This window comes from Achroia grisella, unplaced genomic scaffold (genome assembly GCF_030625045.1).
Source record: "Achroia grisella isolate CSIRO2021 unplaced genomic scaffold, CSIRO_AGI_Agris_v1 utg780, whole genome shotgun sequence".
Lineage (NCBI taxonomy): Eukaryota > Metazoa > Arthropoda > Insecta > Lepidoptera > Pyralidae > Achroia > Achroia grisella.
In genome coordinates, this window is record NW_026713020.1 from 3,936,589 (window position 1) to 3,950,074 (window position 13,486).

The 13,486-nt window shown below is 29.4% G+C and overlaps 1 protein-coding gene across 1 annotated transcript; it reads right to left on the reverse strand.

Moving 5' to 3' along the window:
• Positions 1-1,530: 1,530 nt before the first annotated feature.
• Positions 1,531-8,003, reverse strand: LOC131851139 (circadian clock-controlled protein daywake-like). The gene is made up of 5 exons (XM_059201587.1): positions 7,883-8,003; positions 6,980-7,199; positions 6,595-6,728; positions 2,478-2,633; positions 1,531-1,914 (listed from the first exon to the last, which is right to left on the reverse strand). The coding sequence occupies exons 1-5, from the start codon at positions 7,944-7,946 to the stop codon at positions 1,766-1,768; spliced, it is 723 nt and encodes a 240-aa protein (XP_059057570.1). The 5' UTR covers positions 7,947-8,003; the 3' UTR covers positions 1,531-1,765.
• Between the last annotated feature and the right edge of the window lie 5,483 nt (positions 8,004-13,486).

The window sequence follows — 13,486 nt, forward strand, 5'->3', positions numbered from 1 at the left end:
TACTACCATGTGTCTCGAAATATCAGTTGTGTTGACATTTTTATGTCCTCCCTTGTGTGAAGATCCGAAATAATTGTTCTTTTACGGTTTGTTATGATACCAACGCGGTGTTTAGTCGCCGACGACAGTTTCATGGGGAGATAATAAAATTTATAGGGTGGATGGGAATATTATGTGCATTATGCATATTCAACGGTATGCAAATTTTATTGTTTTTATTACGGATAGTCCAGTGTTTATGGTCATTATTTTAATGAAATATTATTTAGTTTGTATGTAGATGTAACGGGCGTATAGTAATGTATACTTATAGGTATTCGTGTAATATTATTGTAAATAATGTATGGCAAAATACATATAATATGTAAACAATTGGATAAACAAGGAAGTGCAGGCAAAATTAATACAGTCCAGTAAGGTTCAAGTTCTGTATTCAAGGGTACATCAAGGTGAAGGATGTTTCGAAGGTGAAGGAAGGAGTGATTTACTAACTTGAATAACATCAAGTTTCCTTGATTAAACAAAATGCTAAAATTTATTTTTATGAATTGACATCATAGAAAAAAACCGCAGTTGATATTTTAAATTCTTCGCCAATTTATTTTATTGAAAATTTAAAAAGTTTCAGGGCTTTCCGCTTCACATAACCATGTTAGTCTCATATTAACTTTGTTAAAATTGGAACCGGTATGGTTTCGTACAGTTTTTATTTATATATTAAATTAAATATATAAATTTAAAAATAATTACGGAACATACCGATTTAAAAAAAAAATATATAATTATGATTTAAATCAAAGTTTAAATGTAAACATAAAATATGTATTATTCAAATAAATAACTAGATGATCTCATCACATAACGTAATTACTTCAAGTAGCTGTAAATATTTGTGTCAATGAGCAAAGTTAAGGTCAAGTAAATTATATAATATTTTATTATGGAAATTAAGTGGTTTTGCTGCTTTAGATAATGTAAACATACCATAGCGACACGATGCGATGTAGATGACGATTTTGACGTATACACGAATATTGGCTGTTGCTATAATACTTACATAATAGATGGAACACATGCAAAAAGTTCAATATCCAGCAATTTTGTTAACTTGTTCTTGTCTTTCTTGAAATAAATATAATATTTAATTTCAATAACATTATGATTAGAGAATTATTTGGCTTCTTATTTGGCTATCTAGGAATTTTTAAAGCTGATAAAACACGAAAATATTAAAAAAAATTAAAGAAAATATTAATGACTAAATATCAGAATACTAAATACAATAAACAGAATAGATTCAGTTTCAAAACAATATTGTGCACTTATTTTTATATTTGTCTAAATTATTTCTTAATAAATATAATAATATTAAAAAATATTTCTAGTATTGTGCTTTAAAAGCTTTATTGAATTTTAGCTAACGGAAGGGCACATATATATAAACCTAGAAACATAAAAACATAAGAAACGTGATCTTAAGGAATAGTAATTGATCTCCATATTTATGAAAAAAAATAAAAATTAAGAACGTAAAATTGAGCACTTTAATAGTAGGTAAAAAAACTTAAATACTACGCCGATACCGAACCTGGTAATAGTCAGGAAAACTTTCTAAACGGATTTCTGGTAGACGTTTCAAATGAACTAAGATGTTATCACTTAACAGTTCAGCGATCACTTCCAAGTGATATTAAGAATGGAACTTTGAAAAACATTTTATGGAATTTTTAGGAAAATTAGAAATATTTTTGATTTAAAAATAAGTTTAAAGAACTAGGTCTTTGAATGGCACGGCATGGAAGAATGTTTGTATACTATCAACTACTTTTGTTACAACTGCGGTTATAATGGGAGGGCCAATTTCAAAGATGACATCGTTGGCACTTGAGTTGATAACATCTTGGGCAGCACGACCTGTGGAAAATAATTAATTAGACTTACTGATTCAATTAATTATTTTTTATGAATGTAAAGGCGTAATAAAAATATTACACTTTATTAAGCATAAAAGAATATATACAAAAAAGAATTTAATATAAAAATATGCTAACAAAAGACGGCCTTATCGCTCAAAGCAATCTCTTAAAGACATATACCTAATATATTTTATGTTCACTAATTTACTCGTCAATTGGTGACCAATTTTTTATACAAATAGCATTTATTCAGTTCACAGAATGCAAATTGATTGAATTTAAAACATTGCATAAATATGTAAACAGGACGACAATACAGTAGATATTTTGATAACTATTATTGTGATGATGAATTAATGTGTTATTACTGTATCTCTGGATAATCTCTGGATCTACTGAACCGATTTTAATGTTTTTTAGTGTCGCTAAATAGGTTTAGCGAGGTGGGCTACAACTACAACTACAATCTTCATACTACAATCAACAGAAGCGGAGCAGTAATGCAAAATGGGAGAAATGTGACGGAGACAAAGTTGAGCGGGTAATATAATATATACATACCTAATACTTCATTTCCGTTGAAAAGGTTCTCGAAAACTAGATCACATTTATCTTTGAGGTCAAAGGTATGACTCCAATTTCTTATCTCCAAATATGTTTCACCATCTTTGCCAGTTATGTCATGAAATTCGCCGTTAATGGTAATAACAATCTTTCCTGCGGAATAAAAGAAAATAATAATGTCTTATTATCATTGGTTACAATGAATTATAAAAACAGGTTTATGAGTATATAATGTACTAAATAGAAATTATTAAAAAAATATGGGAAAGTAGAGTGTTGGCGTAATATAACACATTGTATATATTCATTCGCATAAATCTTTATATTCGAGGTTATGAAGAGATATCAATCCTGGAAACATCAGAATATAAACGCAGAGGCAATAGTAAAAGCCATGGGCGTAATAGGACCGGTCAAAATCTATTAATTCAATAATCTCAAATCTTCAACATGAGACGTCTATGAAAGTTAGAGGAGATTTGTAAAGCAAATTCTTGATGTATATAACAGCATATGATATATAGACTACAACTATTTACTTTGAAGAAACCTATAGTTCAAATAATGTCAATTATAAGCTTTCTCAATAACGATTGAAGTTGTAGTTGCATTAGAAAATACCTAATTTGCATTTGTTAACTATAATATAGTTGTTAATAGGGTCTTGTTGTGACTGCTACCAAAGGTCATACAGCGGCCCTATACTTGTTGTATCTATTTTATGAAGAAGTTAAAAATGAATTACTTGTAGAGATCAAGTAATTCATTTTTAACTTCTATAAGCTTGTCACTTTATGTCATAAAAAAATAATAACAAATAAATAATCCTGTACAATTAACACAGCGCCATTTAGTCCCACGATAAGCAGAGCTTGTGTTTGGGATATTAGAACTGATATAAATACTTTGATTTTTTTTAGTAAATTCATAGATAATATACATATAAAACACCCAGCCTTATACAAACAATCATATTAATGAATACAAATGTTTACACCGTGCGAAGAACCGAACCCGCGGCCGTCGGAAGTAAAGCTATGTGCTAAACTGCTAGACCAACGAGTCCGTCTAAATATATAAGATATAATTATTACCGAATTATATCTTATATATTTATAGAGATATATATGACATGAGATGAGTGATTACTACCGAAGTTGCTGTCTGTAATATATATTTTAAAAATAATAAAATTGAGCTTCTTCCCGAAGATAAGACGTGGCAATGGAAAAATAGGATGTGAAGGCATAACACTAGTTCTCAGAAATGGCAGCGCATGTACATCACGGCCGCCGCAATGTGACAATGACAACAGACGGCCTTCATAGTCTAGCGGTTTAGTATACCGCTTTATTTCCGATGGTCGCGGATTCGATTCCTCGCACGGTACAAACATTTATATTCATGAGTACGAGTTTTTGTATTGGTCTAGTTTGCTGTGTATATTACATTCTTATATTGTTACTTGTTATTAGTTTCTTGCTTATTCTTCTTGTGATGTGACGGCTTTCCGAATAAGTGGTAGATTTAAAAAAATGTTGACTATTCAAAAGGGCTTAAATTAAGTTTATTTCAATAAATGATTTTCTATTCTATATATGTATTTACACAAAAATGCATCAATATATTTATATCAATCGTATAGTACCCATAACACAAGCGCTGCTTATCTAGATGGTGCTGTTTCAGTTGTCCTGAGATGTCATTATTTATCATTATACTGTTTGTCAGTATAGGTAAAAAGAAGGAATATTTTATTAGGTTTTAGCGAAATTAATCGATTAAAATAATTATATTATAATAAAGAAAGCTAGAAATTAAAAAAACTTTTTGCATTCATTGTTAAATGCGTATAATAGTGACAACAATAAAATGAAATGAATGTTTATTTACTAAATTGACTATAAATTTTAAATATTATACTAGAGGTATTAAAGGATTACTTTTAAAAGCTTTACATTACTTCCACTGACATATGCCAGGCAATTATCAATTCCAGTTTATAATGTCATCCAGTTTAGCAAGTAAACAATCTAGTTTTGTTTCATTTTGATTTTATGGTTAATGATATTTAAAGGAAGATATGTATGCATACTACACTATTAAAAAAAGTTATGTTCACTGACCGCAGCAAAAGACAAAAATATCTGTATAAAACCACCGCATTTTATACAGGCATTCTTTATATTTTTTAAGCTGACATATACATGTAATATGAACACCACGGAAGTCACTTGAACATGTAACACTTGTTATTTCATTCATGTTGTTTTGAAGATTCGATGGCTGTTTGGCGGATGAAAAAGGTAAGACTGATGTGCCCATTCAGATGATTTTCTATTAACTCTGTCTCAGTATTATTTATCATAAATGAAATATTTAAGATGCTGAGTATGAACAAATGATGGTCGGTGTTTATTATGGCAGGGTTAATATAAATAGTGCTAAAACCTTCAATAGACACTGTTCTACAAAAATAAATTAAACCACAGATTAAAAATAGAAATATACGTAATCTACATTTTGACATCGATTCACAGCTACATTTTTAGGAAAATAAATATTGGAAGTATAACTGTAGTTTTATTCGCGTTTTATTTTTGAGGCTATTGTGGTCATAATCTTTTGTAACAAAAAAGTATTTTAGACGGTTTATATAACATATGATTACTAATTCTATTTTTTTTTACTCTGTACTCAAATTATTTATATCCGTATAAGGAATGAAGCAGGTAATACAAATATTTTTCCTCTATAATACATATAACAACTATATATAAGAATACTTTATCGAAGTAATGGTGTATAAAGTATATAATATCTATGAAAAACTTGTTTACTAACATGCTACTTACAGAAAAACAACATACTATGTAGTGTATGGTAGAATGAAAATAATTAATAGATTTTATTGCGTATTAAGAAAATGCTAGCGTAAACGCATTTGTGATCATAGATATTAGTTGCCGTTTCACGCTATAACTATTTGATGAAATAGATCGAAATTTGGTATATAGATAGACCTTATTCTATATTAAATAATACAATAATATCTACACGATTTTTTGCGGACAATACTATGGAACAATGATAGTATTATATATATGTGAGTTTGTCAGAAACTTGGAAGTTTGTTACCAGTACACGTCGAAACGGAATTGAATTGAATTGAATTAATTGGAATAAAATTTAGAAAGCAGATAGACTGACTGTATTTTAGATTAATACATAAATTACGGGGAGTTTAGTGGCATGTAGCTAATAGTATGTAAATGAATATAATACATGATAAAATTTTAGGTGTACACGGAAAAACAGTGTTATAATATGATGAAAAAATATATTCCTTGACTTTATGTCTTACATAGATAGATAGATATGACATTGAATACCTCTCAGTCACAAATGATTAACGTACAAATAATAATATATTGGTCCAATGAATAACAAATACTAGTTGTATGCTAATATTTATTTGCAATTAACATGTAGACCACACTTATGCGTCAAATATTATGTATGGTCTTAAATTTTCTACGTATTGTTTCATAAAAAAATCATTGACAAACTTAAGATGCGGCAAACATAAATGATTACACAATTCTTAACATAAATTTATTTATGTATATTTTAGAAACGTAAGCAGGCAATTGTATTGTTAAGAACTGTTTGGTTGAAGTAAAATAATATATTTAAAAATACTACTTTCTCTGTCACAATGACTACTGATGAAATAAAAGACTACGAGTTTTCCCATCGGAATATATATAATATTTTATGTTTCCCCATTATAAATGCCAGATTTTTTGGACTTAAAATGTTTAATAACCACAATATATTTGCTGTATTGCCACTGTACTGTGACCAATCATCATATTTGCAAAATTGTATTGTTTTTAAATTAATAGGATTTTTTGGGCTAGGATTAACAAGCAAGTTGAGGACAAGTGACAGAGGGTTTTGTAATAGGCTGAAAAAAAAATATTATAGGTGATTTCCAACACTGCAGATACTATGAACTAAACTTAATTACTATCGTACGAAATATGAACAAAAGTCCCTAAAGTAATAAAGAAATAAAAAATAATATATGTTGATGGTTTTATATACTTACTGATAGCCGAATGAACTTTGCCTTTGCCTTCGATTGGAAGAATAAGTATTTGTCCCTTCATCTCATAATTTCCCTTTAAATCAGCCGTGCATTCAAATTTAAATAAGAACTTTCTTGGTTTAGCATCGTTGATACTAGAATAAAAATGAATAAAATTTATATATTTAAATGAATAAAGTACGAGTATTACCCATACTAATGTTATTACAAAAACGAAAGTGTGTACGTCTCTCTAGTATCTTTTCCCGACGAAAGGGCTGTAAGGATCCTAATGAAATTTTAATTAAAATTTAAGAAAAACGTACGTCATATCTCTCAATTGGAAATAGTTTTTAGAGTAGATTGGTGTGAAAATATATATATATAAATATCAATATTTACTTACAATAATTTCTTAGCTATACAATTCTTTAGTCCTGTAATAAGAAGATTACTGGCAACAAGGTTTAAATTTGGGGTCGAAGCATCCACTTTCTTCAGGAGGACTGGTTCCAATGGTTCGATACCCAGGTCTGGTAGGCCACTTGCAAATATTGGGATAGCGGCTTGTGTAGACTTCTTCAAACATTTTGAATCGCTCAAATTACATTTTGTTATAAATGGAACTGAAATTAAAGATATATAATTAAAATATACATAATATAATATATAAAAATAATATAATACAAATAAAAAGAAGGAGAAAGAAGGCCAAGATATACCAGTAAAAAACTTTGTACTAAGTGAATGAGTATCTCTGCCTGATTTATTTTGTTGCTAAAAGCGTGACATCTCTATTCTTAGACATGGTAATATATGAGTGATATGACGGATTTTTCAAAGGGATTTGTCACAATGGTACTACCGGACTTTTACCAGCTTAAAACCCCGGACCCGCACCGGGTCCGCGGTATAATGCTGACGCAATCTCCCGACCCCGGTACCAAAAGCGAGAAGAGAACTAGGGATTTTAGCTGCTAAGAGTCCAGTAATACCCGTCAACCTCCTCCGGGGTGGGTCGCCATGCCAATTTTTCCGAGGTAAGATTAGGTGGCCCGTTTGTTTGTTGGCGTTCCAGTCACAAACAAATAAAAATCGATAGTGTTATATGGTAAGAGAGATATATGGTCTATTCTGACTTTGGGTCCAGTAATTTAAAGTAAACGAGAGGCTTGAAATAAAATAATGAAATTATAATATATATTTTATCAATACAATATTGGATATATGTACAATATATACAACATTATACAATAATATGTACATACAAATGTAAAAAAATATCAACATATTACATTATTAAAATTACCTGAATTTGAATTTCCGAGTTCGCCAAAAGCATACAAGCATATTAATAAAAAAAGATTACGCATTTTAGTCAATTTGAACGACCACAACCGAGCGTGTCCAAGCACTACTGTATTATAAGCGATTTTTATCAGAACAACGTTTTTATAAGGTCGCATAAGACGTGTTTAATGTACTATACTTATATATAAATGAGAATAAATAGAAGCAAAATAATAATTTTAATTTGAGAGCTTGTTCGTTTTTTCGAATTTTCAAAGATTCTATTGATAAACTAAAACAGAAAATCCCATCAAACTGTTTTTGTAACATAAAAGTATTCTTTATTTGCCTAATTTATGTTATTAAATTAATTTATTATTGTAAATTATTTCCAGTAGCAGTAGCAATCAATTTAAATTGGCAATTTATATTGTTATGTGTTTACGAATTTGTATTAGTTTTATTAGAAAATATCATAAAGCATGAAGAATTTTGATCATTATGTGGAGTGCTGTTCACATAACCTGATATTTGATCAGTTATTGTGAGTACCTAATTCTTATTTAGTACTGATATTTTAAAGTTTTACATGTCAGTCCTCATAATTTTGGGACATAGAGAGTAGAGCCGGTTACTACATTACGTTGATGTGCCATTTTCGTCATTGTCTTCTATGGTTTCTGAAGGAGAGTGCTCATATACAGTCCTATTATCCTTCAATCCTTCCTATTATAGCGCCATGGTGAATTACAGAATGGCCTACCATTGAAGGACGAATGTTTTCCTTTTTTTATACAACTACGGTGGCAAACCATCATATGACCCATCTTATGGTAATTGGTTACCGTAGCCCATGGACGCCTGGGACACCAGGCACGTGGCAAACGTGCGCCAACAACCAATGTTTGTCTGTCTGCGTTTATACATAATATAAGAGAAAAACTTTTTAAAATCACCGTCACGTTCCGTCACATTTTAATACTTATAATTAGGTATTTTAATACAAGAATTATTACATAGTGTCTATAATTATAATAAAGTAAATTTATAAGCACACCTGGAGTGAGAGAGGTCTTAGATTTCATGATTTTTACGTGAACTTTGTAACTCCTCCAACCTCTTGTTGTACACTGTCACACTTTATATACTTAACGTATAATATCATTTAGAAAAAGTATTTGTTGTAATAGAAGAGATTTTATTCAAAATGTCTGTCTGGTAATACGTAGTAATTTATCATCTATTTTATTTTTCATTTTCCTTCACTTTTTGTCCATTCCATTATTTGCGACAAAAACGTGTGGAGTCTTGTCTAACAAGTCTGTAAGCAAGTATTTATATTTTTAGAGTTCCAAACCAGGAAGGTAAAATGAAACCTTAACAATATGACGTTACGATGGTACGTTGGAAATTAATAAAAAGGAATATTTTCAATTTCTTTATAAGAGACTCATAATTAATTCAAATCGAATAGTAGGTATTTTTTGTAATTTATGTAAGACTTTTAATATTAATTCTTAAATTCTACAAAGCGGAAGCAAAACAAATTCTTTCGAGTATAGTAGTAGGAAATAGTTTGTTTGTATAGTATTGTATAGTTTACGATTTCAATATAAATTATAAACATAACATAAGAAACAATAAGGGAGAGAGAGAGAGTACGAATTTACATCAATGTTTAAAAAAATTTTCTTATTTGTAGGTAAAAGAATGATCTAACATAATTTTATAAATGTGATTGTAATTTTTATGGTAAGTACATTAAAAACCCCTTTACAATATTTTTTTGGGAACCTCCAGTGTACACGTCCATCTCGCACTTTACTATTTTTTTATATCTTACTGACCTTATGGTAATAATATTTGTTTGGCAGCTAAGTTAGGCATTTGTTTTTATTGTTATTTAAGTAAGCATGTGTAATTTATTCCGGTTTGAATCTCAAAATTACAACATCGTTTTTTATATAAAATCATTCACGAAGGTCTAAAGAAATAAAAGGACGTTGCGGTTTTAATGTTTACTACGATACAATACAATAATTGATTAGTGTGCTGGTAATCAATCATTCTCTTTCCCATGAAAATTAAAATAATCTAGCAGGAGGCTCTATGCAAATTTGTAGACCAACATATGCAGTTATTTATGTACCAGGTACCAGGTAAAACAAAAGGCCCATCTGATATAAAATGACATGGCAAGTGACATGTATGAACGTGAAATTCCTGTCTGTAGGCAAAGGCGTCACATAATTATTTCGTCATGAAATTTTCAGTTGTTATTAAATACGAAATATTACAAAACTATATTTAAAAATAATAATTTGGAGACAATATACATTATATTGCTGAATTATTTTTAAAATTATTTATCCATTTTGAAAATCAGATGTTTTTGGATTTCGGACATAGTGTCCTGTTAATATTAAGGGGCTAAATCTAAATTATTTCAAATGAGAATGTCAAAAGCTTTTAAAAATTTTATTAGAAGTTTTTAGAATTTGACATTATAAATCATCGGGATTCTTATATACGGAGATCCTTGACCGAGAGTGGCATTGAAATAACCTGTTACAATATAATTATGATGCAATTATGCAAACGAGTGGTCACAACTGTAATCTTTAGTAATAGGTATTATAAATGACCAGGAAACTGTACCATATATATACAATGGGAACGAGGGCAATGTATTAAATAATTGTATTCCTATTAAACTAATAAAAATAAACTATTAAAGGATCTAAAAATATATTACGCGATGCTACAATTACCAATGTGTACAAATTTGAGTAAAAAATATCTATTATGTGTATGTGTTACTTTAGGGAGAGATTTAATTTTGTACCTTTCATTCGCATATGTTTAGCATCACAGATACAATCTTTCAAATTTATATATTAATAATATTTATGGATTCAGCATTTGTATCATTCCTATTACCTACTTATTAATTTCAAATCCACCTAAAAAAAGATCGTGAGGTTGGTTGTTATGAGGTGACTCGCATACCGAGGTTCCGAACAAATAACATAAACAAGTTTTTATTTATATTTTCTTTATATGATAATTATTTATTTATGCATGAGGAGATTTATTTATTATTCAGATATAACAGCATTGTAACAAGAGCTACATAATAGATATGAATGCAAATAAGATATTTTGACGAAATATACCTATTAAGGTTTGTTTGTAGACGGTTATTTATTATTTCTCAGAACCTGTATCTAGATAGAAATGTCATACAATTTTTTTTTTGTAATATTTGCATATGTCTTAATTTTGACTTCTATTACGCAGAAAACTTCGAATATACATACATAACTCTTTAAGTGATTTTGGGCTGCTCTAGTCTGGCAGTTTTTCTTATATTTAATTTAATATCCTTAATACTTTTCATGGCAAATAATTAAGAATTAATTTTAGTTTTTTTTTTAATATAGGTTATGTTTAAAGAAGCATTGCCAAATATTAAAAAAAATTAGATACAAACTGAGTACACATACTTATTAATTACTTGCTTACTTTTCTCACGTCAGTTGTTATAATGGTGTATACAATTTTCGCTAGATGGTTCTGTTGAATATTATATAACACTATTGTATATTTTATGTCGGTTGTTGTATAATAACATACTATACTGAAAATACCGTTGAAATGAAAATGGGAGTAATTTTCATGCAACATATTTTTGTAACCATTGAAAAATTATTATTTGTCGGGTCGACCTCTACGTGGTGCCCCTGGAAACCATCGTGGTTAATTCTTGGTAAAATAGCAACCACGTGCAACTGATCTGTATCATACTCAACTATTACCCCGTCAGTGTATAATATTAGTACAAGTGGTTGCAACGTTCCATCATCACTACATAGTATAAAACAAAGTCGCTGTCGCTGTCTGTTCCTATGTATGCTTAAATCTTTATAACTACGCAACGGATTTTGATGCGGATTTTTTATAACAGATAGAGAGATTCAAGAGAAAGATTTATATATAATATATGTACACCAGTGCGAAACCAGGCCGAGTAGCTAGTCATACATAAAAAACAATGTTAAATAAATTTACTTTGTTTACTTGAAACCATTATTAATGATTAAAATTTTATGCCAGCGATGCTATGAGCACCGGCAGCAGCCACTGCTACAATATAGTACCATAATGATGGCAATAACCGTTAAATATAGACCACATAAACTGTTATCATCAAAAAGTATTTTAATATCAGAAGTTTCTTTAGATTGAAATACTAGTTACATCCTGTGATGCTGCTCCCGTGCAATATACGGGTAGTAGTAATATATGCTTACAATGACAATATAGTTTTTATAGCGTATTATTGGTAAGTATTTTTTTGTTAAGGTTATTATTACAAATCCTATAAAAAATTAAATTAGATCTTAATAACATAATATTAGTATATACAAAATTTTATGGCTTCGATGGCCTAGTAGTCTAGTTCACCGCCTTAGATGGTCGCGGGTTTGAATACTAGTTGACTCCGCAACTGTTGTTTTGCCATATAAATTAAAATCGCTGTTACAAAATAAGGGTTAGTGATAATTTAGGATTGTAAATGTTTTTCAAAGCCATATTATCAAAAAAAACTGTCCAAAAAATAAAAAAAACACGTTAGGAGTGGAACACCATTATGTATTTATAGGTAATGAAATATAACCATATTATATTATGGGTATGAAAAATAGATAGTAGTCAGACCTACTGAATATGTATATAAAAATTCATAAAAATAGCCCAAGCTGTTTTGGAGGAGTATGGTAGCAAACATTGTGATACGAGAATTTTATATATAAGATAAAGTATTTAATGCAATTGTTATAAATGTTTATAAGAACTTGTTGAACTAAAAGTCCTTCAAAGCTAATTTGAATGATACATTAGCCAGTATTCTTTAATAAAAGAAAGCGCCTTATCGGACCCATACAGCGTCAGCTAGATTGAATATAAATAGAATTTGGCCAAGTTTCGGCTTGACGATAAACGTATACAAATTTAGGTGTTTTGGCCTATCCAACGGCGCCGAGATAAAAGCAAAGTTCTTACAAAATGGATTGAGACCGAGTTTTATCAGATTCTGCCGGAATTCGTTCGTGGGGATACATTTGGCGGTGTTATCTTTTTATTTGAACTTTCCTCTTTATGTGAACCCGTGATTTTTAATTAAATTAGAGTGAGTGGTATTTTGGGGTTGAAGAACGAGTACAGTTTTGCAAAATAAAGGTGAGATCTAATTGAATAGGTAAAAGATTAACTGTTTATGTCTTATTAATTAACAAGTAGATTTTAAAAATGCGTATAAAGTCTAATATTCTTAAATGTGTGTACGGCAGTGGGAGCTTAATAGGTTGTTATATAATATTTGTGTTGTATATAGGAATGTTGAATATTTTTTTTATCTACAGCCTATATTTCAAAATATAGGCTGTAGATAAAAAAATATTCAAATAGTATTTGTTGGTTTTTATGATGGTTATGAGAATATCCTTGGATTGATTAATGTTAAAGTAATGTTCTGAATGTTACCATGTTTTTTTTCGTATTATTGAGTTATTAAAAATATCTACGTTCTCGTTAATAATATAAATAATGATGAGCAGCG